The 21553-nt window shown below is 56.2% G+C and overlaps 7 protein-coding genes across 7 annotated transcripts; 3 read left to right on the forward strand and 4 right to left on the reverse strand.

Moving 5' to 3' along the window:
• Nucleotides 1–642: 642 nt before the first annotated feature.
• Nucleotides 643–3996, reverse strand: KVR01_003612 (uncharacterized protein; the record flags this gene model as incomplete). The annotated part of the gene is made up of 3 exons (XM_044784820.1): nucleotides 1954–3996; nucleotides 1360–1899; nucleotides 643–1304 (listed from the first exon to the last, which is right to left on the reverse strand). Exons 1-3 carry the CDS (start codon nucleotides 2705–2707, stop codon nucleotides 643–645), a joined length of 1956 nt encoding a protein of 651 aa, XP_044648627.1. The 5' UTR covers nucleotides 2708–3996.
• Nucleotides 3997–5163: 1167 nt separating this feature from the next.
• KVR01_003657 (uncharacterized protein) lies at nucleotides 5164–6073 on the forward strand (the record flags this gene model as incomplete). The annotated part of the gene is made up of 4 exons (XM_044792957.1): nucleotides 5164–5282; nucleotides 5400–5692; nucleotides 5816–5877; nucleotides 5981–6073. The coding sequence occupies 4 exons, from the start codon at nucleotides 5164–5166 to the stop codon at nucleotides 6071–6073; spliced, it is 567 nt and encodes a 188-aa protein (XP_044648672.1).
• Nucleotides 6074–6306: 233 nt separating this feature from the next.
• Nucleotides 6307–8377, reverse strand: KVR01_003858 (uncharacterized protein; the record flags this gene model as incomplete). Its single annotated transcript, XM_044785140.1, has 2 exons — nucleotides 6307–7700; nucleotides 7756–8377. The coding sequence occupies 2 exons, from the start codon at nucleotides 8375–8377 to the stop codon at nucleotides 6307–6309; spliced, it is 2016 nt and encodes a 671-aa protein (XP_044648873.1).
• A 743-nt stretch (nucleotides 8378–9120) lies between these two features.
• KVR01_002250 (uncharacterized protein) lies at nucleotides 9121–12701 on the reverse strand. Its single transcript, XM_044792735.1, has 2 exons — nucleotides 12519–12701; nucleotides 9121–12420 (listed from the first exon to the last, which is right to left on the reverse strand). The coding sequence occupies exons 1-2, from the start codon at nucleotides 12597–12599 to the stop codon at nucleotides 11824–11826; spliced, it is 678 nt and encodes a 225-aa protein (XP_044647265.1). The 5' UTR covers nucleotides 12600–12701; the 3' UTR covers nucleotides 9121–11823.
• On the forward strand, nucleotides 9311–11411 carry KVR01_002820 (uncharacterized protein; the record flags this gene model as incomplete). The annotated part of the gene is made up of 2 exons (XM_044782165.1): nucleotides 9311–9712; nucleotides 9777–11411. 2 exons carry the CDS (start codon nucleotides 9311–9313, stop codon nucleotides 11409–11411), a joined length of 2037 nt encoding a protein of 678 aa, XP_044647835.1.
• A 186-nt stretch (nucleotides 12702–12887) lies between the features above and the next one.
• Nucleotides 12888–15948, forward strand: KVR01_002847 (uncharacterized protein). Its single transcript, XM_044782606.1, has 2 exons — nucleotides 12888–13180; nucleotides 13241–15948. The coding sequence occupies exons 1-2, from the start codon at nucleotides 12940–12942 to the stop codon at nucleotides 15757–15759; spliced, it is 2760 nt and encodes a 919-aa protein (XP_044647862.1). The 5' UTR covers nucleotides 12888–12939; the 3' UTR covers nucleotides 15760–15948.
• Nucleotides 15949–16637: 689 nt separating this feature from the next.
• Nucleotides 16638–21223, reverse strand: KVR01_003863 (uncharacterized protein). The gene is made up of 4 exons (XM_044781902.1): nucleotides 20138–21223; nucleotides 18481–19201; nucleotides 17418–18430; nucleotides 16638–17360 (listed from the first exon to the last, which is right to left on the reverse strand). Exons 1-4 carry the CDS (start codon nucleotides 20151–20153, stop codon nucleotides 17335–17337), a joined length of 1776 nt encoding a protein of 591 aa, XP_044648878.1. The 5' UTR covers nucleotides 20154–21223; the 3' UTR covers nucleotides 16638–17334.
• Between the last annotated feature and the right edge of the window lie 330 nt (nucleotides 21224–21553).

Here is a 21553-nt window from a genome sequence, read left to right on the forward strand (position 1 = left end):
GCCGCTTTACCTATCCAACTCACTAGCGACCAGCATGATGGCTTCTGAGTAGATTGAGTTGCAGAAACAGGATAGTTGAATGAAGGTCATTGGAAAATCGCAGCAATATATCAGCTTTGACCGGGACCGGCTGGTTTGCGTCAAAGCTCATGTCACCAACACAACCGCATTGCCTAGGTACCTAGGTAGACAGATATGGCCCAAAGCTGAGACGAATGGATATTTCGAAATGACAACTTGTAAGAGGATACCAGTCTGTAAAAGTAGATTGGAAGGTTGCTGATGAAAGCCGACATAGAAAAGCTGACTGTATTCATCTAACACAACATACTCATAAGGTACTCGAATTAAAATTGGCATTGCCGCGTAATAGAAGAACCCAAAGAATACAATTAATCTATAAACCTGCTATGCATTCCTACCCCGGTAATGTCCACACTACCAACACATCGCCGTGGTGATTCCAAAAACATTCCATGGCCCAAAGCGAACGTAATAATGCAATTTTCGAGGTGAACGACAGACACCAAATATTACAAAAACCCGCTCCGCAATTAATGAAACCCAGCCGCGCAAAATATCTACCCAGGGTATCAAAAGGTACTCACGCACCAAGCCCCCCACGCCCCTCTCACGCCCCTCTCACGCATTCGCGTTCCTATGCTCAGCCTCCTTAGCCGACTGCTCCCAGTCGGACCGCGCGAGGTACCACAGCTCGACGACGCTGACGAGGGCCAGCCCCAGCGTGACGCCGAACCACAGGCCCAGGAGCTTCCAGCCGAGCCCGAACGCGGTGCCGAAGGCCAGCGGCAGCGCGACGACGTAGTACGAGACGAGGTTGGCGTAGCCGCCAAACTCCTGCTTGCCCGTGCCGCGCAGCAGGCCGTGCGAGATGGCGGCGAGGCAGTCGAAGAACTGCATCACGGCGCAGATGGGCATCGTCTTGGCCACGAGGTCGATCACGTCGCTGTCCGAGGTGAAGAGCAGGGGCAGCTGGTACCGCAGGGTCGAGAGGATGGTCACGTTGAGGACGCCGACGAGGCACCCGGCCCAGAAGGCGACCTTTGCGCACGTCTTTGAGGCGTCGACCAGGCCGGCGCCGATCAGGTTGGCCACACGTGTCGATGATGCGATGGCGATTGGGAAGGGGATCTGGAATGTGGTGGACGTGATCGTGATGAGGATCGATTGTGCAGCTAGGTAGGTCGAGCCGAATTGGCCGGTTGCGAGTGTCAGGATCTCAAAGGCAAACCACTCTGCTTCGACCATGATCATCCCGGGGATTGAGAGGCGTATCATCGGGCCTAATAGAGGTTAGTATGACAATCTCAGAAGTAGGCATGGGAGTAAAAGGCTCACCCCAGTTAGTCAGTGCGCGCTTGCTGAACCCTCCCCAGCATTGCATCCCGTCCACAAAGTAGACGTATAGGAAGAGTAGCATTGGCAGCAGGTTCTGAGTGATGGCAACCGAGATCGGTGCCCCGACAAATCCCAGGCCAAGATGCCAGACAAAAAACCAGTTGAAGAAGGCGTTCAGTGGTGCCGCGATTAGCAGGACGTATGTGGTCGCGTGGAAGAGACCCTGAGCCTGCACAAAACGTTTCCCTCCCTCAAATACGATAAAAGCGGGAACACCAAGGAGATAGATCTTCAGGTACATGCCAGCGAGTTCTGCTGAGCGGTACTCTGGGATCATCATGGCCAGCAGCTCCGTGGAATACATCCACAGGACGATGAGCGGCAGGAAGAGGAGCATCAGGAAGCTGATCATCCGCTGGATTTGCAGCCCTACGAGGTGCTTGTGGCCGGAGCCGTAGGCTTGAGCGCAAAGCGTGTCCAAGCTGGTGGCCAACCCCTGGAAGGGAGCTGAGCAGGTGATGTTGGCTGTCATCGTTGCCACTGGATATGTGTGAGCCGTTATCCCGGAATCATTTCAACCAATTTCAAACTCACAACTGATAGCACCGAGCTCGATCGTGCCAATACGGCCGACTGCGAAGATGCTGGCGACATTGATAGAGTACTGGAGGAGGAATGTGATGATCAAGGATCTCGAGTAGGTTGCGATCGTCTTGGCTTCTCTCTGCCATGTCGTCTTGAGCTTGCCTGAGGCCACGGCAGCCTCCCACTGCTCATTCAGAAGCCCATCCGCCGCCGGAGGGACCTCTCCGTTCCTGCTGATCTGGGCCAGCAAAGGCGCCGTCTCGGACACAACGCGCGACAGAGGTGCATCCTCGTCGTCGTCGTCTGTGAGGGGTACCTTGGTCGAGAATAGCTTTTTGTAGATCCGGCGCGGGAGACTCTCCTTCTCAGGCACTGGATGCTTCGGTGGGAGGATGTGATTATCCCTCAAAAGGCTGAGCTCTGCATTCCTGGACTGTTCCCATTCCTCGTGCGTGAGCACGGTCGATGCTCCTCTGGGCCCCAAGGCTGGCCGGGTAGTACCATACGCGACTGCGCTCGGCCTACGATACATGGCAGGTCCATGAGACTCCTCATCTGAAAGGTCATCGCCGAAGGTCGAGGTGAGATCGGCCTCACATTCGGAGTCTTCCTCAAGATCCCGCCTTAGCGCCTCTTGAGCGATAGGCGAGCCAGCCTGGAAGGAGGCTGCCAAGGACGATGCAAAATCATGGGCATGGGCATGAGACGGTGGGTTCGACCGACTGCTGTCATTGCCGGTTGGGATGGGCTTGCTGCCGGCCATTTTGCCTGCCCTTCTGAGTCTTGGGTCTCCGCCGTGGAAGTATATAATGTGTGAATGACGGGAAGCCAGAAAGATGTAAAAACCTGGGGATGGCAATTTTTAACAAAACCGGGTGCCCAGGCCAATTCCGCCGAGGGACGTTCGCCACTAACAAGGACCTGGGTAGTAGTGTGACAATCAATAACGGGGTGGTATACGTGCTAATAAAGGGCGCCAGAGCCGTAGTCCAAGCCAGCAAGCACGATGTGGTGGGCAAACCAACGGAACGACTAACAAGGGCAAGGCAGTCTCTAACACAGCCAGTAGGGCTGACAGACAAACGGCCTTGGTGAAGCGGCGGAGGTCACGACATGTTATGGGAGCACGGGAATGAGTCGTGTAGGGCGGAGGAGGCGGTGGTGACCATGATATGACACATTGGGAGGGATAAGCCGCAGCCCGCAACGGCGCACATGTGGGAGCTAAGGAGAGATATCGGAGCAGTGGTGCGAAGATCCACATGCACCCAGGGTAATGCAATGCAATGCAAATGTACGAGAGCGGCGCGCAAGACGGATGGGCCATGAGCAATGGCGATACCGCACTGTAGGTAAGCAGCAGACAACAGACACAACGGCGGCCGGGACTGGCTTGACTGGACCCGCCTGGGACCACCCAGGCATAAGGACCACGAGCCGGGTGACCCTTTATTAGGAAACATGAGCGGGCTGGCGGGCACTCCTGGCACTGGCCCAAGGACCCAAGACGAGATCCCTTCCCCACACCATGGTCAATGGGCTGTCATGGGTTGATGGGCCCAGATCCATGATCGCCTCGCTTCCGCAGTGGGGCTGCTGCTGGCAAATGGCACCAGTCGACCAGGCCGTGGCTTACTTCGGAGCCTGTGGGGATGGATGTTGGTCGTCTGAGAAATCCGGGAATCAGGATAGATAGGTGATAGGCAAAAAAGCACCAGAACTAGCGGATAGGCAGCGCTAGATGGCTAGCTCTTGTTGACGGCTCAATGATGCGGCCAGTCAAGTGAGGTCATTTGTCCTGCCTTCTCACCGCACCGTCTGGGCGGCTCAGAACATGGGTGGCATGTGCCGTATCTTTCCGGTGCCGGCCATCTGAGGAGATGTGGTTGTATGACAAGACTTGTTCGCACGGCTAGCCGTCGCTGCGTCGCCATGGTTTGCTCTGGTGGCACTGATCTGTGGTTGCTCACCCCGGATTGCCGTGCGTGGAGTGTGGTGGCGAGACGAACTGGCGAACCAAAGCATCTCAAGGCTGAGTAAGGTGCATTAGGAGGTGAAGGCGCACAGGTAGTGGTGCACATAGATCGGAAGGCGGCCCCGGCCGAGTACAGCATGCGCGACAAGTAATTTGACAGGGATGCTGAGGTGTGTCGGTGTGTCGAATGACGACGCCACAACCGCCGAGGTGCGTAGTCGACGACGTCCTCGACTAGAGTGCATCGTACTGAGACCTGTGAAGGATGGCAGTGCAATGTTCGAGAAGGAGGCTTGTGGGAACAATCAAGAAAATTGATGATGCTGAGAAGCGGGCCTGACTTCCAGTGTCTTTTGCGACAACTCCGCGTAGCATAACCTCCTATAGCACAAGCCTTCCAGAGGACAGGCATCCTACTATTGGACATGCTCGTATGAGACATCCTCCCTTGCATAGGACAGTCGCCCAGTCGAGCAAGAGCACTTGAGGGGAGTCGACAAGATTGATGCTGGGGAGCGGGTCTGGTTCCGTAGCCGGGCAGCCCCTCAACCGGTCCGACCTGCACCTGCACCCGCACCTGCCTGCACCAACAGGTCCCCGCCATCCCAGGCACGCAATCACGCAATTCCACAGGCAAGAGCCATTGGCCTATCACAGCAGACTGGCCGTCTCAAAACGGAGGCATGTGTGGATGCCGTAGTTTACAGCCTGACTGACATCATCCACCCACTGTACATATCCTCAGCCTCGTCAAGGTTTATAGTCTCTTTCTTCGACAGCCCAGGGACTGAAAAGAAGAATCGGATAGCCAGCTGGATCAGTGTTGACCAGGAAGAGTGTGACACATCACAGACATAGCCGAACCGCCTGCGTCTGCCGACCCGTAGCGACAGCCGCTATCGGGACATCCAGCTCGAGCTCCAGCCGCTATCGACAGGACGTCACGAGCACGCGATAACCAACGACGAGTGGCGCAATCAAGCCTACCAACTGAACAAATGAAGCCATGATGCGGATGGACCCCAGCCCGACTTCAATCCCGCCATCAGATAGACCCTAGACCCTTCAAAGTCATTATCCCCAGGATGAGGCTCTGCTGCCCATATTGCCTGGTCCCCACATTCATGTAGTAAACCTTAATTGTCCATCCGACCATTTTTAACCTCACTTAATAAGGGACCCCTCATCTCATAATATACTCACTCACTCCCGCCAACCCCCGAACGCTTTTCGGGGACACCAACATGGCCGACATCCGCGACGAAGAAGACGGCACCTTCTGCGCCGTGAGCTGCTGCAACACGCTCAAGGAGCTCAGGCGGCCCGTCGACGTCGACGACCTGTTCGACACGGGGTATTACTAGTAAGTTGTTGCCATGCTCAACACACAATGTACCAATCAATCTACGATGTGGTAGCAGGAGTTTGTGAATACAAACCCTTCAACAATACACAACACATCCAAACTAACCACCAGCAGCGAGTCCAGCTCAGGCCCCTCCTCGGCCTCCTTCTTCGCATGGCCCTTCCTGGGCCCCCTGCTCTTCGAGAACACGACCTCGGACGCCCGCGACCACTGCGCCAACGAGCGCACCTTCCTCAGCTACCTGCGCCTCTCCGTCTACATGGCCGTCGTCGCCGTCGCCATCGTCCTGTCCTTCCACCTAAAGTCCCAGCCCTCGGCCGCCGAGCTGCGCATGGCCAAGCCCCTGGGCCTGGTCTTCTGGGGCCTGAGCGTCGCGTGCTTATTTGTCGGGCTGGGCAATTACATTCGTGAGTTGCTTTGTTGCCCTACTTTGTCTTTTGTTCCCTTATGGTCTGTTTTCATGTATCTGTCACACGAGATGAATGCATTTAGCCGCGGACGGCCGCTCACATGGTGATCTTGCTCGGTAGAAACGGTAAATAAGTACAGCCGGAAGGCTGCTATAGTGCAGAGTGGTATCAAAACACAGCTTGTGAGTCTCGCCCGGAGCCCTCCCCTCTTTCCTTCCCGCCCATAAAGAAATGCAAGGGAAATCAGAAAAGGATACGTCGGTCCTGACCCACGACTGCTGCCAGACGATGGGCATCGTATCCCTCAGTATTATCGCGACCTGCGTGACGCTTCTGGTCGTGAACAAGATGAGCGAGGGAATGGACGACAGCAGCTAGGTCCGGATGCAATGCACAGACATGGCGAAATCCGATCAAGCAAAATCTTTGGAACCCCCCCCCCCCCCAACCCAGCCTCGCTCATGATCCCTTAGTCACTGCACAGTGAGACGTGTGAATCTTTAAAGAGGTATATACAACTTGCCAAATAAAACAAACAACGTCAACTATGTCCTCGATGACCCTAAACGCCAAGACCGACGAATCCAGAAGCGCCTCGCTTGTAAAGATACCTACACCCCGTCGTCGCCCATGCAGTACAAGTCCTTCGCGGACGGCTCTGGCGCGAAGGCCTGGCCTATCTTGCAGCCGCCGACCACGCGCCTGAACTCGGCCGCGTACTTGATCGACTCCTCATTCAAATCCTCGAGCGATATCCGGTCGTCGTCCCACGTGAGCAGGGGCATGTCGTTGAAGCGCGAGAGCCCCTCGCCATTGGACAAAAAGGTCCCGTGTCGGAGGATCACCGAGTCCTCGTCCCCGTGTTTCGAGCCCGACTTCTCGTTCTCGTACTCCTCGGGTTTCTGGTACAGCTCGCCGTGGATGGTCGCCAGGTCTGAGGCGAGGTCTGCCCCCGGGTAGACAGTCATGTACCCGCGGGCGCGACAGAGCCGGAGTGCGTGCTCCAGCCACGAGGGATAGTCCTTGCTTACGGACTTCTCAGCCAGGAGGGTGGGCGTGCTCTGGAAACCGTGTTGCGCTTCCAGCAGCTGCGAGACGAAACCGTGCAGCTCGGCCCACCTTTCCCCCAGGAAGAGTGCCGCGTTGCTGTTTGGCGCTTGCCAGAGGAACGAAGATGAGTGGCCGGAACTTGGGGCGCCGAGCTCGGCTCCATCAGGGCTGCTGGCCGGCGCCTTTGGTGGCACAAATGTTGCCGAGCCGTCGAGGGTCTTCCTGGGCAGGTCGAGACTCAAGCTAAAGACCCTCTTATCCCATGCTTGGTATATCGCAGGGCCCGAGTATCGGTATTCCAGAAGGGCCATCTTCAGGTAATGGTAGTAGTTGGGTGACAGCTCGACTTGGGGAGATAGGACCAGCACGTGGGAGAGGCTTGGGTCCAAAGGCCAGAAGCCCTCGAGGAACCGTACCGAGCTCTCCTCTTCCGTGGCACCACGCCTTGTTATCCGATGTCTGAGCGTCAGCTGGTTTGCAATCGCCGGATTGGTCGCTCTGCGAGGCGGCCAGCGGAAGGTCTTCAGGAACTGGGCCGTCGGTGGGTCGATCTCCTCCGGAAGTTCGATAGTCAGGTGTGGTGCAGCACTCGCAGTATAGTCAGCTGCGCGCAAAGACTTTAGCAGCCTGATCAGGCTCCCTGAAGCTCCCGCATGCGCGTGAACCAGTATATCCACGCTGAACTTGTTCCAATGCGATAGCGATCGCGAGTCTAGCTTCGAGACCCAGGACAGGCGATCTACTGCAGATCCGGGAAGCTCCACGACAGCCTGGCCGATTTCCATCTTGTTCGCTTGTTTCTGTATAGACTTGAGCAGCAGGGGATCTTCCACCCCCGAAGAGTCGACAATGATTGCTTGCGGGTGCATGTAGTTGTTGATGTGGTAGAACGCTCGTTCGACGGATTTTGCGAACCTCTCGTCTGAAGATATGCTAGGGAATTCGACGCGTGCATCTGCAGTCTGTTAGGAAACAGGCTCGACCTCTGGCAATCAACAGTGTACACCTACCGTGAAATATGATCTCGCAGCTCTTGTCGATCCCGTTGACAGCCCGCAGCTCGTCGATTTTGATCTCGTTCCTGCTCATCAATGCAAAATGGACATACGACTTCAGCTCCCTGCCCATCTTACAAGCCAGCGGAAGCAATGAGCCGGCGCTTCTCAAGCTCGACGCTGCAAACAGGACGTTCTTGTTGAGCGTCGCCCCTCCGTGTGTACCAGCTATCGCATTCAGGGTCCCGGCAAGCTCCATGAACCTTATGGGGCCATCAAAGCTGCGAGCAGGAGGGCCCTCGTCGTCCCCGTCGTCGTCGGCATCTGCGCCCGCCTCGGGGGCATGAGGCTTCGGCGCAGCAGCAGCAGCAGGTGGTGGTGCTTTCGCATTCGGGTAGGAGGGGCGGCCGGTCCGCCGCGGGCCCACGTCGGTGGGAATGTTGTGGATGAAGAGGTAGGCGGCAACGGCGATCACGACCAGGATGCCGAGGCGCTTGAGGGTCTTCCGGGGCGCCACGCGGGGCGCGGACTTCCAGCCGCCGGCCGACGTCGACGAGTTCCTGTTCCTGCCATGCTTGACGTGCAAGTCATCGTCTCTCTTGTGGGACCCAAGCTCCGGGTCGACGGTGGCTGGCATTGTCCCCAGCCGCCTCGCAGGGGCACGCGGGGATGCGACCACGTTGTGCGCAGGGCCGGGAGGGTGCGACGGTGTCTCGTGTCTTGGGGGTGCGCAGGTCGGGACTTCACGTCATGTCTGGCGTGAGGCGTATGCTGGCCCAGTGCAGAGGAACGCGGCTGTCTGGGTTGGGCTGCCGTGGACCGTGGCTCAGTGGTCCTTGGTCGGAGGACGAACGGGAAGGAGAAGGAGAAGCAGGGACGAGGGGCACACGAGTGGCACGTCAATAACGTGGGATCATCACCATAAATGGAGATCGGAGAAATCAGCCCTTGGGGAACACAGGTAAGTGTATGGCTCGGTTACTCCAAGCGTTCGAAGGTTGTGGATGTCTGGATTGTAACCACGTTGCCATTTGGGGCGGAGATGGGACGAATTGGGAGGGGGGGAAGACCAATGCGTGCTTGGGCGCGTGGGTGCGCGGGTGACAGCCCAGACCAAATTCAAATGGCATCTTCCGCCCGAGATGATCGAGGGCCAGGCTACTGGCCGGGTTCAAAGACAGCCTGTCCCTGACCCCTGTCGTCGTGGCCGATTAGCCACCTGCCCCACGGCCCTTGGGCCTCTGAACCCTGCATGCTGCTGGCTCACTGCAGATCAGTCCCGTGGTGGGGTCCAGCAGAGAGGAGCTTTACCTGCCTCACAGCCCTGACCCAGGTACATGGTAAAATCTCCAATCGGGTTCAGAATTGGATGCACAGTCACGAAAATTTGCAGCTTGATGAAAAGTTTCTGGCTGCTCAGCAACCCCATCCAAAATACCGTTGGTTACTGACCGTTTGGTTTTTTGGTTACCACTCCACTGCATTGGAATAAATTGGTTCAATTCACCCATACACCGCACAACTTTAACCGGAACCATCGACCAAAGCAGGGCAAAGCAGAGCGAGCAAGATGGGCAAATCCCGTAGAAACAGAGCCCATGCGCATCGCGCAGACCCCATATCCGCCGCCATAAAACCAGTCAAGGCCCCGACCGACCCTGAGCTCGCCGCACTTAGAGAGAAGCGGATTCTGCCTGTCATCAATGACCTCCGGAGCGTTGACCCCAACGCCCGCTCAGCAGCCGCCGGTGCTGTTGCCAACATCGTCCAGGATGCAAAGTGTCGCAAGCTTCTCCTCCGGGAGCAGATCGTCCCCATCGTCCTCACCGAGACCCTCACCGACGCAAGCCTGGACAGCCGTGCTGCCGGCTGGGAGATCTTGCGTGTGATTGCTTCAGAGGAGGAGAGCGATTTCTGCGTTCACCTGTTCAGACTCGATGTGCTCTCTGCCATTGAGCACGCTGGCAAGAATGTGAGTATCCAATCTTTCCAAGACATTCCCCGACTTCTGAGCCGCGGGCTAACACTTTGCATAGGTGGTCCAAACAGTCGGAGAGCCATCTTTCGTCAAGACACCCAAGGCTCAGCAACAGGTCGTGTGGAACATCACAACGGCCTTGATTGCGCTGGTAAATGCCCTCGCCACAGCTCGAGACGAGATCCTGGACGCCATCGCCTCCAATCCTCAGATCCTCCCCTTCCTATGTTTCCTCGCTACTCATAATTCCACGCCATATGAGACGTCTACCGAAGCTATCAGCTGTCTGATGTCGCTGTCTGAGGACAACCTCAAAGTATCGCAGCTCGTGCTGGCTGATCCGTCAGGTTGTTTCAGAACCCTGACCAAGTTCAAAGAAGGCCCTGACGTTAAGAATGTTTATTCTTGTGGCGTTCTTCACAACATCTACTCGTCACTCGAGTGGCACGACGGTAGCCCTGGCCAGGACGGCGCCACAGACGCACAACTCATACCGGCTTTGTCTAACGTGCTGCGACGCACGAGGCAGGAGTCCAAGACGAACAAGATCAGCGGGGTCCCCCCCGAAGCTGTGTCACTCGCGCTGGAAATTCTGGCCTCTATCGCAACAGATCTGCAAGACACTGTGGCAAAGGGCAACAAGGACAAGGACAAGGAGGAGTGGAATGGGATCGAGGACGACGACGAGATGGCGGATAACGACGAGGATGAAGCGAAGCAAGGAGACGACGAGGATGAAATTGCAGATGCCACAGACGCCATGGAGGCTGACGGAGCCGAGGGCGAGGAAGACGACGAGATGGACGAGGACGCAATGGAGGCTGACCTGGATTTGGTAACTGGGGAGGGCGACGACGCTGAGGACGACAGCGGAATCGATGACCTGCCGACGCTCAGAGAGTTTGTGACGAAGGCAGTGCCACAAATAATCCGCATGGCCAACCTGGCACCTGCGTCCGACGAGGCCGTCGCAATCCAGAGTGAGGCGTTTTCCGCTCTCAACAACATTTCTTGGACGCTATCCTGTTTCGACTACTCGGAGACTGGCAACGCTGGCATTCTGAAGGCCTGGACGCCGGTAGCCAAGCAAATCTGGTCCAACGTGATTACGCCCGTCCTCGCAGCGGACACGGGGGATGTGTCCTTGGCTTCCCTTGTCACTAGCATCGCATGGGCCGTCTCTCGCACTCTGCAGGGTTCGACCCCTCTGGTAGGCGACGAGCACCGGAAGTTCATCGCTCTTTACAAGGCATCTAAGGGTCTGCCCGCAAAACCCGAAGATCAGGCCAGCGAAGAAGAATCCGACCCCTTCCAAGCTCTCGGGGTCAAGTGTGTCGGCGTGTTGGGCCAGCTTGCTCAAGATCCCGCGCCCACCAGCCTCAATCGCGAAGTCGGCATCTTTCTGATAACGATCCTCAACGGGCTGCCGGAGACACCAGCTGCAGATGCGGTGGAGGCTCTCAACCAGATCATGGACATCTACGGGGACGAGACCCTGCCCTGCGACAAGGATGTGTTCTGGAAGGACAACTTCTTGAAGCACCTCGAGGAGATTCTCCCAAAGGCCAAGGCTGCGGTGAAGACAATCGACAAGAGGGGCGCGACGGCTGAGCTGAGGTCCCGCGCAGATGAGGCCGTTCTAAACCTGGGCCGATTCATCCAGTACAAGAAGAAAAACCCGCCAAAACCCTGAGAGAATAAGAGGTAGCATTCACGGTGGAGGGGTCAAGCACTTGGGGGCATGATTCACGACGATCTTGCTGATCGCTCACCTAAGTTCTCTGAACGGGTCGGAGGCTTGTACTTGGGATGTCGGGGGCGAACTGTCCCATAAGTCAGCAAGACGCAAGCTGTGCCTAGACAGGCACCGAAGGCAAATCGTGCAAACCTCGTTTGAAACGATGTGATTCATGAGTAAATAGCAAAATGACAGACAGGTCTCTGGCCGATACCATCAACTGGCCCACGTCGAAACCCGCAGGACCGGGTGCTCCTAAAAGAGAAAAAAAAAAAGGTGTCGTAGAGGGGGAACGCCGTGAAGTCTGTCCCGTAAGCAATACACCGCAACGCCACAGAAACCTTCCCGAAAGGAGTTGCTTTTTGTTTTACCCAATGGGCTTGAGCTTCTTCTTCTTCTTCTTGGACGGCTCGTCGCCGCCGCCGCCGCCCGTCTTGCCCTTCTGGAACTGCCTCCACGAGTCGATGCGCACCTCCCTGGTGGCCTCCCAGTCCTGCTCGTGCTGCCTCTTGCGCTTGCGCTCGTCCAGCTCCTCGTCCTCGCGGCGCTGCTGCCGGCCCTCCTCCTGCATCTGTCCCTTCATCTGGCGGCGGCGGCGCTGCTCGTTGTCGACGAGCACGCGCACCGTCTTCTCGGCCCACTTGCGCTGGAAGGTCTCGTCGGGATCCTTGACCTCGGGCGAGTCCACCGTCCACTTGTTCTCGCGGATCAGCAGCATCCGCGCGTCGGCGATGGCCTCGTCCAGCTGCGCCCGGTGCTTCTCGTCCATCAGCTCCGTCTGCGCCTTCTTGAGCCGGTCGAATGCGTCCGGCGCCCGCGGGTTCTTGGTCTTGTCCGGGTGGATCAGCAGCGACTTCTTGCGGTACGTGATCTTGATGTCCGACTCCGGCACGCCTGGCTTGAGGCCCAGCACCGCGTACGCGTCGAGCCGGAAGGCTTTCAGGATGCGGTCGATCTCGGCATCCTGTGGGGTTGGGAAAGAGGTGCATGTTAGTCATCAGCCTGTTCTGTTCTGGGCGGCGCAGAAGATCGGGCCCGGGGGGGGGTGGATGGTTGACTTGCCTTTTCCCACTCCTTGCCCTCGGATTCGAGAATGTCCAGGGCATCTCGGTCATCGACTGGCTTCTCTTCTGTGGATGCCATCTTGGGATCGTGACTTGTGACTTTCTTGCCAGGTGAAACTGGACAAATTGGGAGAGTTGTCGCAAGGCCAGCTGAAGTCGTCTTCAAATGCCGTCGAGTGCCACAATGGACAGGGGTCGGCTGCAGGAAAGCGCGATTACCTACTACCTAGGTAAGTAGCTACCTTTAAAGTGGGTCCACCCCACCAGTGGGCCAAGACAACCAAGGGTCCTTATCGATAAACCCGTCCCTCCCCAAAATTTCGGAATTCTTTAGTCCTGTGAAGATGGAAGAGGTGCTTGCTTCACCGCGGTAGCAAACTTTCAATTATTTGCGGTTTTCCTTCGCGCAACCCGCCAGAATGCCTCGTGCTGCGTCACCGACGCCTTCAGATGGCGAGATTGATATCTTCGACTCGCTATACACCGACAATGTAAATACGAAACCGCAAGCGACGGATGGAGGCTTCGATTTCCTCGACGATGCGAACCAAGACGACGGCGATGAGGCCTTCATCGCCCTCAAGCAAGCAGCCTCGTATCGGAAAGCTGCGAACCAGACGAAGGGAACTGGTCAGAAAGGAGGTGGTTTCCAGTCCATGGGTACGCATGCACATTTGCTACGGATCTTGACAATGCCCGGACCGTACTAACGAAAACCAGGGTTGAACGCAAAGCTTCTCTCGGCTATCCTACGCAAAGGTTTCAAACAGGCGACTCCAATCCAGCGAAAAGCGATACCCCTTATCCTACAACGGAGAGATGTGGTGGGCATGGCAAGGACAGGTTCCGGCAAGACCGCGGCTTTCGTCATACCCATGATTGAGAAACTGAAGGCGCACAGTGCTCAAGTTGGCGCGCGAGCCTTGATCCTGTCGCCATCCCGAGAACTTGCGTTGCAGACTCTCAAGGTGGTGAAAGAGTTCGGCAAGGGCACGGATCTGAAGTGTGTATTGCTCGTGGGTGGTGACAGCCTGGAGGAGCAATTCGCCTCGATGACGACGAACCCGGATATCATAATCGCAACGCCCGGTCGATTCCTCCATCTAAAGGTGGAGATGTCGCTGAATCTTTCCTCGATCAAGTACGTCGTATTCGACGAGGCAGATCGGCTGTTCGAGATGGGTTTCGGGACACAGCTAGCAGAAATTCTGCACGCCCTGCCAGCATCGAGACAAACCTTGCTCTTTTCCGCGACTCTCCCAGCTTCGCTCGTGGAGTTCGCCCGCGCTGGTCTACAAGACCCAAGCTTGGTGAGACTGGACGCCGAGACCAAGATTTCGCCCAAGTTGGAAAGCGCATTTTTCTCTGTGAAGGCTGCGGAGAAGGAGGCCGCCCTTATCCACATCCTACACGACGTGATCAAGGTGCCGACGGGTGAACCAGAAGGCGCACCCCAAGACGAATTCTCGAATCAGGTCTCAAAGAAGAGGAAGCGAGGGCCGGACGAGCCCAAGCATGATAAGCCAACCGAGCACTCGACGATCGTATTTGTAGCTACCAAGCATCATGTCGAGTATGTGGCCGCTCTTCTGCGCGAACAGGGGTTCTCAGTTTCATACGTGTATGGATCGCTGGATCAGACCGCACGAAAGATTCACGTCGACAACTTCCGCCGGGGAAGGACAAATATCCTCGTAGTCACAGACGTGGCGGCGCGTGGTGTCGATATCCCGATTCTCGCAAACGTTATCAACTACGACTTCCCCCCTCAGCCAAAGGTCTTTGTCCACAGAGTTGGACGTACCGCAAGAGCAGACAAAGAAGGTTGGAGTTACAGTATTATGCAGGATTCAGATGCTCCTTATTTGATAGACCTGCAACTGTTCCTGGGAAGGAAGCTGGTATTGGGCCGAGAAGGGGGTAGCTCGCCGTCATACAAGACTGATATGGTGGTCGGCTCTCTACAGCGCGAGGAGGTCGAGACGCAAGTCGAGTGGCTAAACAATCTCTTGAAGCAAAACGAGGATATCAAGGCACTGCGGAGCGTTGCTGCCAAAGCAGAGAAGCTCTACATGAGAACCAGAAACCCAGCATCAAGTCAGAGCGCAAAGAGGGCAAAAGAGGTCGTGGTGTCAGATGGTTGGAGTCAACTGCACCCGCTATTTGGGGTTGCGGACGAGGAGGCGGAGAATGCGCGCAACGATATGCTGGCGAGGATCAGCAAATGGACGCCAAAGGAAACCATTTTCGAGATCAACCTGGGCAAGAAGACTGCCCACAACCCAGGAGCAGAAGTCATGAGGAAGATCCGGGCCAAAATTATACCCAAGAACCGCGTGGAGAAGAAGAAGGGCGATGCAGAGGCATCGGATGATGACTTTGACATTGCCGATGCACCAGCAGCCCACGAAGACGGAGAAAGCGACGAGGACGACGACTCTGTTGAGAGCAAGGACGGGGACGACTCCGCATCCGAGGACGACGAGGAAGACGACGCCTTCAACCACGAGGTGATCTACCCCAGCGAGCACAACAACAAGAAGAAGAAATCCTACAAGGACTCGGAGTTCTTCATGTCCTACACCCCGCGCACGATCAACGCAAACGAGGAAAAGGGCTACAGCGTCAACAACGGCGGCGCGTCCTTCGTGCAGGCGGCCCGCGACGTGACGATGGACCTGACCAACGACGACGGCGCCAAGTCCTTCGGCGAGCCCGCGCGCGCAAAGATGCGCTGGGACAAGAAGCAGAGCAAGTACGTCTCGACGGCCAACGACGCCGACGGGTCCCGCGGCGAGAAGACGCGCATGATCCGCGGCGAGTCGGGCGTCAAGATCGCGGCGTCCTTCCAGTCGGGCCGCTTCGACCGCTGGCGCAAGGAGCACCGCCTCGGCCGGCTCCCCGGCGTCGGCGAGATGGAGAAGACCGGGCTGGCGCGGCTGGCCGACGACAGCGGGCCCGGCGGCGGCGGTTCTGGTGGGGCGGGCGGGCGCGGTGGGCTGCGCCACTTCAAGCACAAGCAGGAGAAGGCGCCCAAGGAGGCGGACAAGTACCGCGACGACTACCAGGAGCGCAAGAGGCGGGTCGCCGAGGCGCGGGAGAAGAGGATCGGCAAGTTCAAGGATGGGGCTGGCAGCCGGCGCGAGGTCAAGGGGAGGGAGGATATCAAGAAGTCGCGCAAGATCGAGGCGCTCAAGAAGGCCAAGAACGCGAGGCCTTCGAAGGGCGGCAAGAAGTAATGGAGGGCGGGCGGCGTCACTGCTGTGTATGTAGGAGTGGCCAGCGGCGGGAGATCAAGCCGTGCATCTTATTGCTCATATGATATCAAAACCAAGAATATTCCTGCTCGCTGTGAATCAATCCTAACGGGCCTGGAAATCAATGTAATTGGCTAAGATAGCTATTAACACTGTCTCATTCAATACAAATAACATCAACGTGACTCGTATGTAATCAAGGTATTTGGTACCATTCAAGTTTCCTTTAGTTTGCCATAATCCCATTAGGCACATACCGCAACAGCAGAATACATACATATCACAATTCCAGACTGAGCCATCCCAATCGCCTCGCCCCTCTTCATTATCGTCTTCAAAAGACAACCAGTCCAACAGAACTGCGTTGCCGAAATTCGACACACACACATCTCGTATTTCAAAGGGTCCGAACTAGCACTCCAAAGCCGTGGCCAGGGACTTATCACAAGACAAAGCCAAGTCAGCCAGTCAGTTCTAGAGAAAACAGAGACTCAAAGTGACCTGCAGCCACCAAATGGAGGAAGAGGAGGGTCAACGGGCCATCGCCATGTCCCTATCTAAACGTCTCCTAGGTTGGCTTTGGCTTCAATGTTTTCCCCCGCGGTGCGATAAATCAAAACAGAGGTTGAAACGGCGCATTCTAGCTCGGTGGAAAACTTGAAAGAACTACTTGTAACTCGAGAACATCTCTGTGAGAATAGGTTTTGCAAATTGGAGCTCTGACCCGTCATACTTGATTCACGCGAAGAAAATTCTCGTCCCTTATAATAACTAAGCAGTTCATCACCGTCACTTCATTGGGTATCACAGTAGACAGACAAAATAGTCACCAAGTCACACCGGGCATTTCAAAGCAGTCCTTGATCGGGATATCTTTCAATTTTTATTTAACTTGAAACTTCCACCCACGAGCACACGTTCGAGATATCTCCATCTCTCAGCTCAAGCCACAAAAGGCCGCTCTCCCCGTCTCCCCGTATCCGGAGCGACAAACTTCCCTGCCCTACTCCACCAACGTCCACAAAGACCGACCACAGTCAGGATGACCGAAAAAAAAAGACACAGCATCCACCCACATGCCCGTCCACCTTTCTAGAAGAATCGAACCAAAAAGAGAAGAACTGTGTATGGAGAAGAATATAAAACCGCTTGAAAAGAAGGCTGCAAAAAGTGTTTAATTTGTTCGTAGGTAAGGATTCGCTCTTGGATTCCCTGGATACCCTGACCATGAATGGAACGCAAGGTTCGTGTCGTTAAGAAGGAAAAGAAAAACATTCATTGCTGCCTCCAACGCCCGTTGTGGGGGATAAGTGGTCGTTAATTGCGGTTTGCTCAACTGCTCGCTGTCGGCCCTTGGGGTATAGATAGACTCCGCTGTCGAAGTGTGCCGCACTCTCTTCAAAGTTTTGTTTGTGCGAGGTCGTTAGAAAAAGTTGCAGATGTTGGTGCTTGGGTGCATTATTGTACACTTTTTGGAATCGACACATGTACAGATGTTTGATTCGGAAATTTTAGCATTTTCTTTTCTGTTTTCGATCATGTACACTTTATAGTCCATTAGACGTTCTCGTCGGCGGGATAGTCTAGTGATGGTCAGCGGACAATTGTTTTTCTCCGTAGGGATACTGTTTCAAACTTACACCACGAGCAGACTGCGATAATCACATAAAGGCACATCAAAAGCATTCCTTCCAGCCAGTGACTCTTGCCATCGCCGATCAGGTAGTTGACCAAGAGCACCGAGACGAACAGAACCGCAACCTGGAAGACGTCGAAGCTCAGGCCCATGGCATCAATTCCCATGCCCCACCCGATAATAACGAGGAGCGGGATCAGGAACAGCGCGACCTGCATGCTCGAACCAACAGCGACACCGATGGCAAGATCCATCTTGTCCTTGATGGCGACCGTGACGGCAGTGGCGTGCTCAGCTGCGTTTCCGACGATGGGGAGCAGAATCAGGCCGAGGAATTCCTTACTGATGCCACCCTGGGTTGTCACGTAGTCGATGCTGTCGACCAGGAACTCGGCGCAGAAGGCGATGAGGACGGTGGAGCCGGCCAGTGTGCCCATGGCGACGCCGAAGGAAAGTTGGGGCTCCTCCCCCTCCTCCTCCTCGTCGTCCATGCTCGGGTCCGCGTTGAGCATCTGCTGGAGCTTCTTGTTGTTGCTGCTCTCCTCGTCGTGTTTGCCGGGCATACCAATAAGCCCTGTGGGCCCGATCAGACCCTTCTTGATAGCGCCGGGGCCCAGGTCGTTCTTCTTAGGCCGCATGGGCACCTTCTGGCTCTCCTCGGAAAAGACCGAGTGATGGGTCTTGAGCTGGAAGTACAGGTAGCCCGCGTAGACAAACAGCAAAACGACTGATGTGCCCCGGGAAAGCGCGGCTGTCGCTTCGACCGGCAGCTTGGTTTCCCTGTCGAAGACTGTAGGGATGATGATGCCTGCGATAGCGAGAGCCAGAAGACTAGCGGCAGTTTGGGCGACTGTCATGTTGAAGAACTGCTCTTGCCTGCGGAGACCGCCGAAAAAGAAGCACATGCCCATGACCAGCAGCAGGTTGGACAAGATACTGCCGATAAGCGAGGTCTGCACAATAACGACTTCGTTCTTGACCAGGGCCATGATAGCCACGATGAGCTCGACGGCGTTTCTTTGCGGGTCAGTAAGTAATGGACGATGGGGGTGACAGGTGGAACATACCCAAAGGAAGCATTAAGAAGACCTCCGAGGGTCTCGCCGGTGCGCAGTGCAATCTCCTCAGTAGCAAAGCCAAGGAGGGCTGCGAGGGGGATGATGGCGACAAAGTTGACGACGAAGATGGCGATGGGGTTCATGTTCGGGATGGCACCCAAGGCAATGCCGACAGGGGCGGCTATCAGCAGTATGTTGATCCATGAGCTCAACAGGGTGCGCTGGATCTGGTTGCCCACTGTGAAGGGCTCCTTGGGCTGGACGTTCTTGAACAGACGGTGGTCCTTCTTCTTCTTTGGCTCGTCCGCGGGACCTGAGCCGGCGGGTGAGTCGATGGGCTCCTTCTCGATCCGCACCCGGTTGCGCATCTGGGCCCCTGTGTCGACGGCGGTGAAGTCGGAACCCGGGGCCTGGGAAGCAACGACGGTATCGCCGGAGCTATCGGGCCTCTCCCGCTCCCGGTCTTGGCCGGTGAGATCTGCGCCACCATCCTTGCTTGTCCTCCCGGCGGCGGCGTGGCTGGATGCACCGTAAGCCCCTGTCGGCGCGGTCTGCGAATGTTCTATTGGGGAGCCTGTCTCGATATCATCGTCGTCGGGTAACTGCCGCTGTGCCTCGCCGTCCCACGTTTGGCGACGGTCCTTGCTATTCCAGATGTGACCAAAAGGATTGAAACTGGCGTCGCTCCTGCTCACGGCATGTGCCGCACGTTTGATCTGAAAAGCATTGACTGGACGTTGTTCCATGTTAGCGCGGACTCGGAGTGGCGCGCCCCGCCGATGGGCCTCGTGAGCGGCGGTGTGCTGTGCTGCAAGAGTACGAAGAGCGGGTGTCAGGCCGTGCTACAAGGGGTGCTTGCAGACGACAGCAGCAGCAGCAGCAACAGAAAAGAGAGTGGTGGCAGTGATATGAGGTGGTGGTGGTTGTTCCCGGGGACAGACAGGCGGAGAAACGATTCAATTGGGCATGCCCATGGTATTACTGAAACGCGAATGAACCGGCTCGGAACGGTAAGCGAAGGAGAGACAGGAAGAAAGATGACGCCGATCGACGACGGATGGGCTCGTACAGATGATATGTGCAAATAAGGTAGGATGTGGTGATGTAGGGGGGGCAGGTAGCCTATGGGGTCAGGTGGATGTATACAAGGAAGGGGCAGGGCAGGAATGTAACCCCCGAAAAGGCAGAATCGTGAAGTGGAATGATGGGGAGTGAAGTGATTTTGAGTGCAGTGCAGTGCAGGTGCAGTGCGGTGCAGAGATGAGAAAATAGCGCGACGTGGGAGAGTTTGGGCGCAACGCAATGCAAGGTCAAGCAATGGTCTAACAAGAGACGGGACAGGGATGGGCGGTGGTCAGATTTGTTAGGAGGCTTGTTTTGCGGTTGTAGGTCTGTGGAGCAAAAACAAGGGAGACGATGGTCCAACAACCGTGCATGTGGTGCATGTGGTGCTTGTGCACAGGACAGGCCGTGGACTTTGGGGATTTTGGGTGGACCACTTTTCCGCCTGGCACTTTTGTGACCCTTTTATTTTTTAGGGACTGGCCGCTGTTGATGTTGATGTGGAGGTGCTGGGTGAGGGATAAATGATGCGCTGCAGAGTGATGTCTCAAGGCGGCAGAAAAAAAAGAAAACAAGAGGGGAAAAAAGGTACAATTGCACTTACACTTGTAGTCACTCATGACGGCGATGGGTGAGTGAGCTTGACTGTTGTGGGTGACTGGTGCTGCAGGTGCGTCGTCGTACTAGAGTAGAGGGTGCCGTGCGCGTCACGGAAGTTGCCCCTTTCTAGTAATCCAGCCGCGTACCTTCGGATGCCGTAATTTGAATCTCGGAGCGGCGACCTGGAATTTCGCTTCCTTCGCTTGGATTGTTCGCTTGACGTGCCCCGTCACAAGCAACCCTCGAAGAAGAGAGCTGGAGAGTACTTTGGCAGCTTTCTTGGACCTCCAATGCAATGCTAATAATGCTGCTTGCTGCTTGCTGCCAACGCTGCTGCTGCTGCTGCTGCGGCGGGCGATGGGTTGGGGGCTGAAGGGGGTGGGGAAATCGACCGTCAAACCGGTATCAATCGTACCCGTCCGACAGGCTAGCCGCGTTGGAGTAGACGCAGGTTGATATTCTTTGACGTGCGTGAGGAATTACTGTGCCGTATTAGAGTTTGGCTGCTGCTGCGGCTGCTTGCAGTTCTGGGCTGGACGTGGCTCGTTTCGGTTCTTGTTACCGTCGTCTGGTGTTCAACAATAGTATTATCGGCCGTCGAAACGGTTGCTGGCTTTGTTTCTGCAGGCAAGGGAGTACAGTATAGCCAACGCGGTCGGGCAGCTCTCGGCGGTGGATGACGGGTGGGAAGCCAAGACAAGAGATGTGGAGAGAAGAGATGGGAGAAGGGAAGCAAAAGGGCAGAGGCGATCGCCGGGAGAATTGGGCTGGCTGGCGTTTCTTTTTGACGACTTGTATCTCGCTCAGACTGGCCCAGTCTTGGGGGGTGCCCGCTGGCAGGCTGGTTCCTGACGGCCACCACAATCAAAGCCGGGGTGGGCTCGAGAATGGGCCTCCAACCAAGGCCCCAGAGGCCCCCAAGGGGGTTGCCGCCGAGTGACTTAGCCGACCCATACATTCGACGTGGCTGTCGCAGGTATCGATCGGTACCTTGGGCCTGCCATTTAAGATTGGCGGCGACTCAGAGTTGCAGGGAACCACCCGTGTGGGGTTTGGACTGTTTTGAGCATCACCCGGGGGCGGCGGCGCCAATGGGCTGAGTGGGCGCCACAGGCACGAGTGGACAGAACGGAGTCAGGCAGTCCCGTGGGACGGTCCTTCCCTGTTGACGGTGTGCGTAACGCCCAGCACATTCCAACGGATGAGCCCCCTTCCACCGGGATTCCACCGGAAAGGACTGGGAAGGCGCATATGAGAACAATGGCCACACCTTCCAATACCAAACATCCATATTGCACAGCCCGTCGCTGGGGCGAACTGGCAGAATAGGGTTCAAGAATATGCCTTGCCTTGCCCTTCCATTCAGCCATCTTAGCGTGGCGATGTGCACGAACGGAATGAAGACCGCCCATTTTCCATT

Source organism: Diaporthe batatas (genome assembly GCF_019321695.1).
Source record: "Diaporthe batatas strain CRI 302-4 chromosome Unknown Contig00003, whole genome shotgun sequence".
Lineage (NCBI taxonomy): Eukaryota > Fungi > Ascomycota > Sordariomycetes > Diaporthales > Diaporthaceae > Diaporthe > Diaporthe batatas.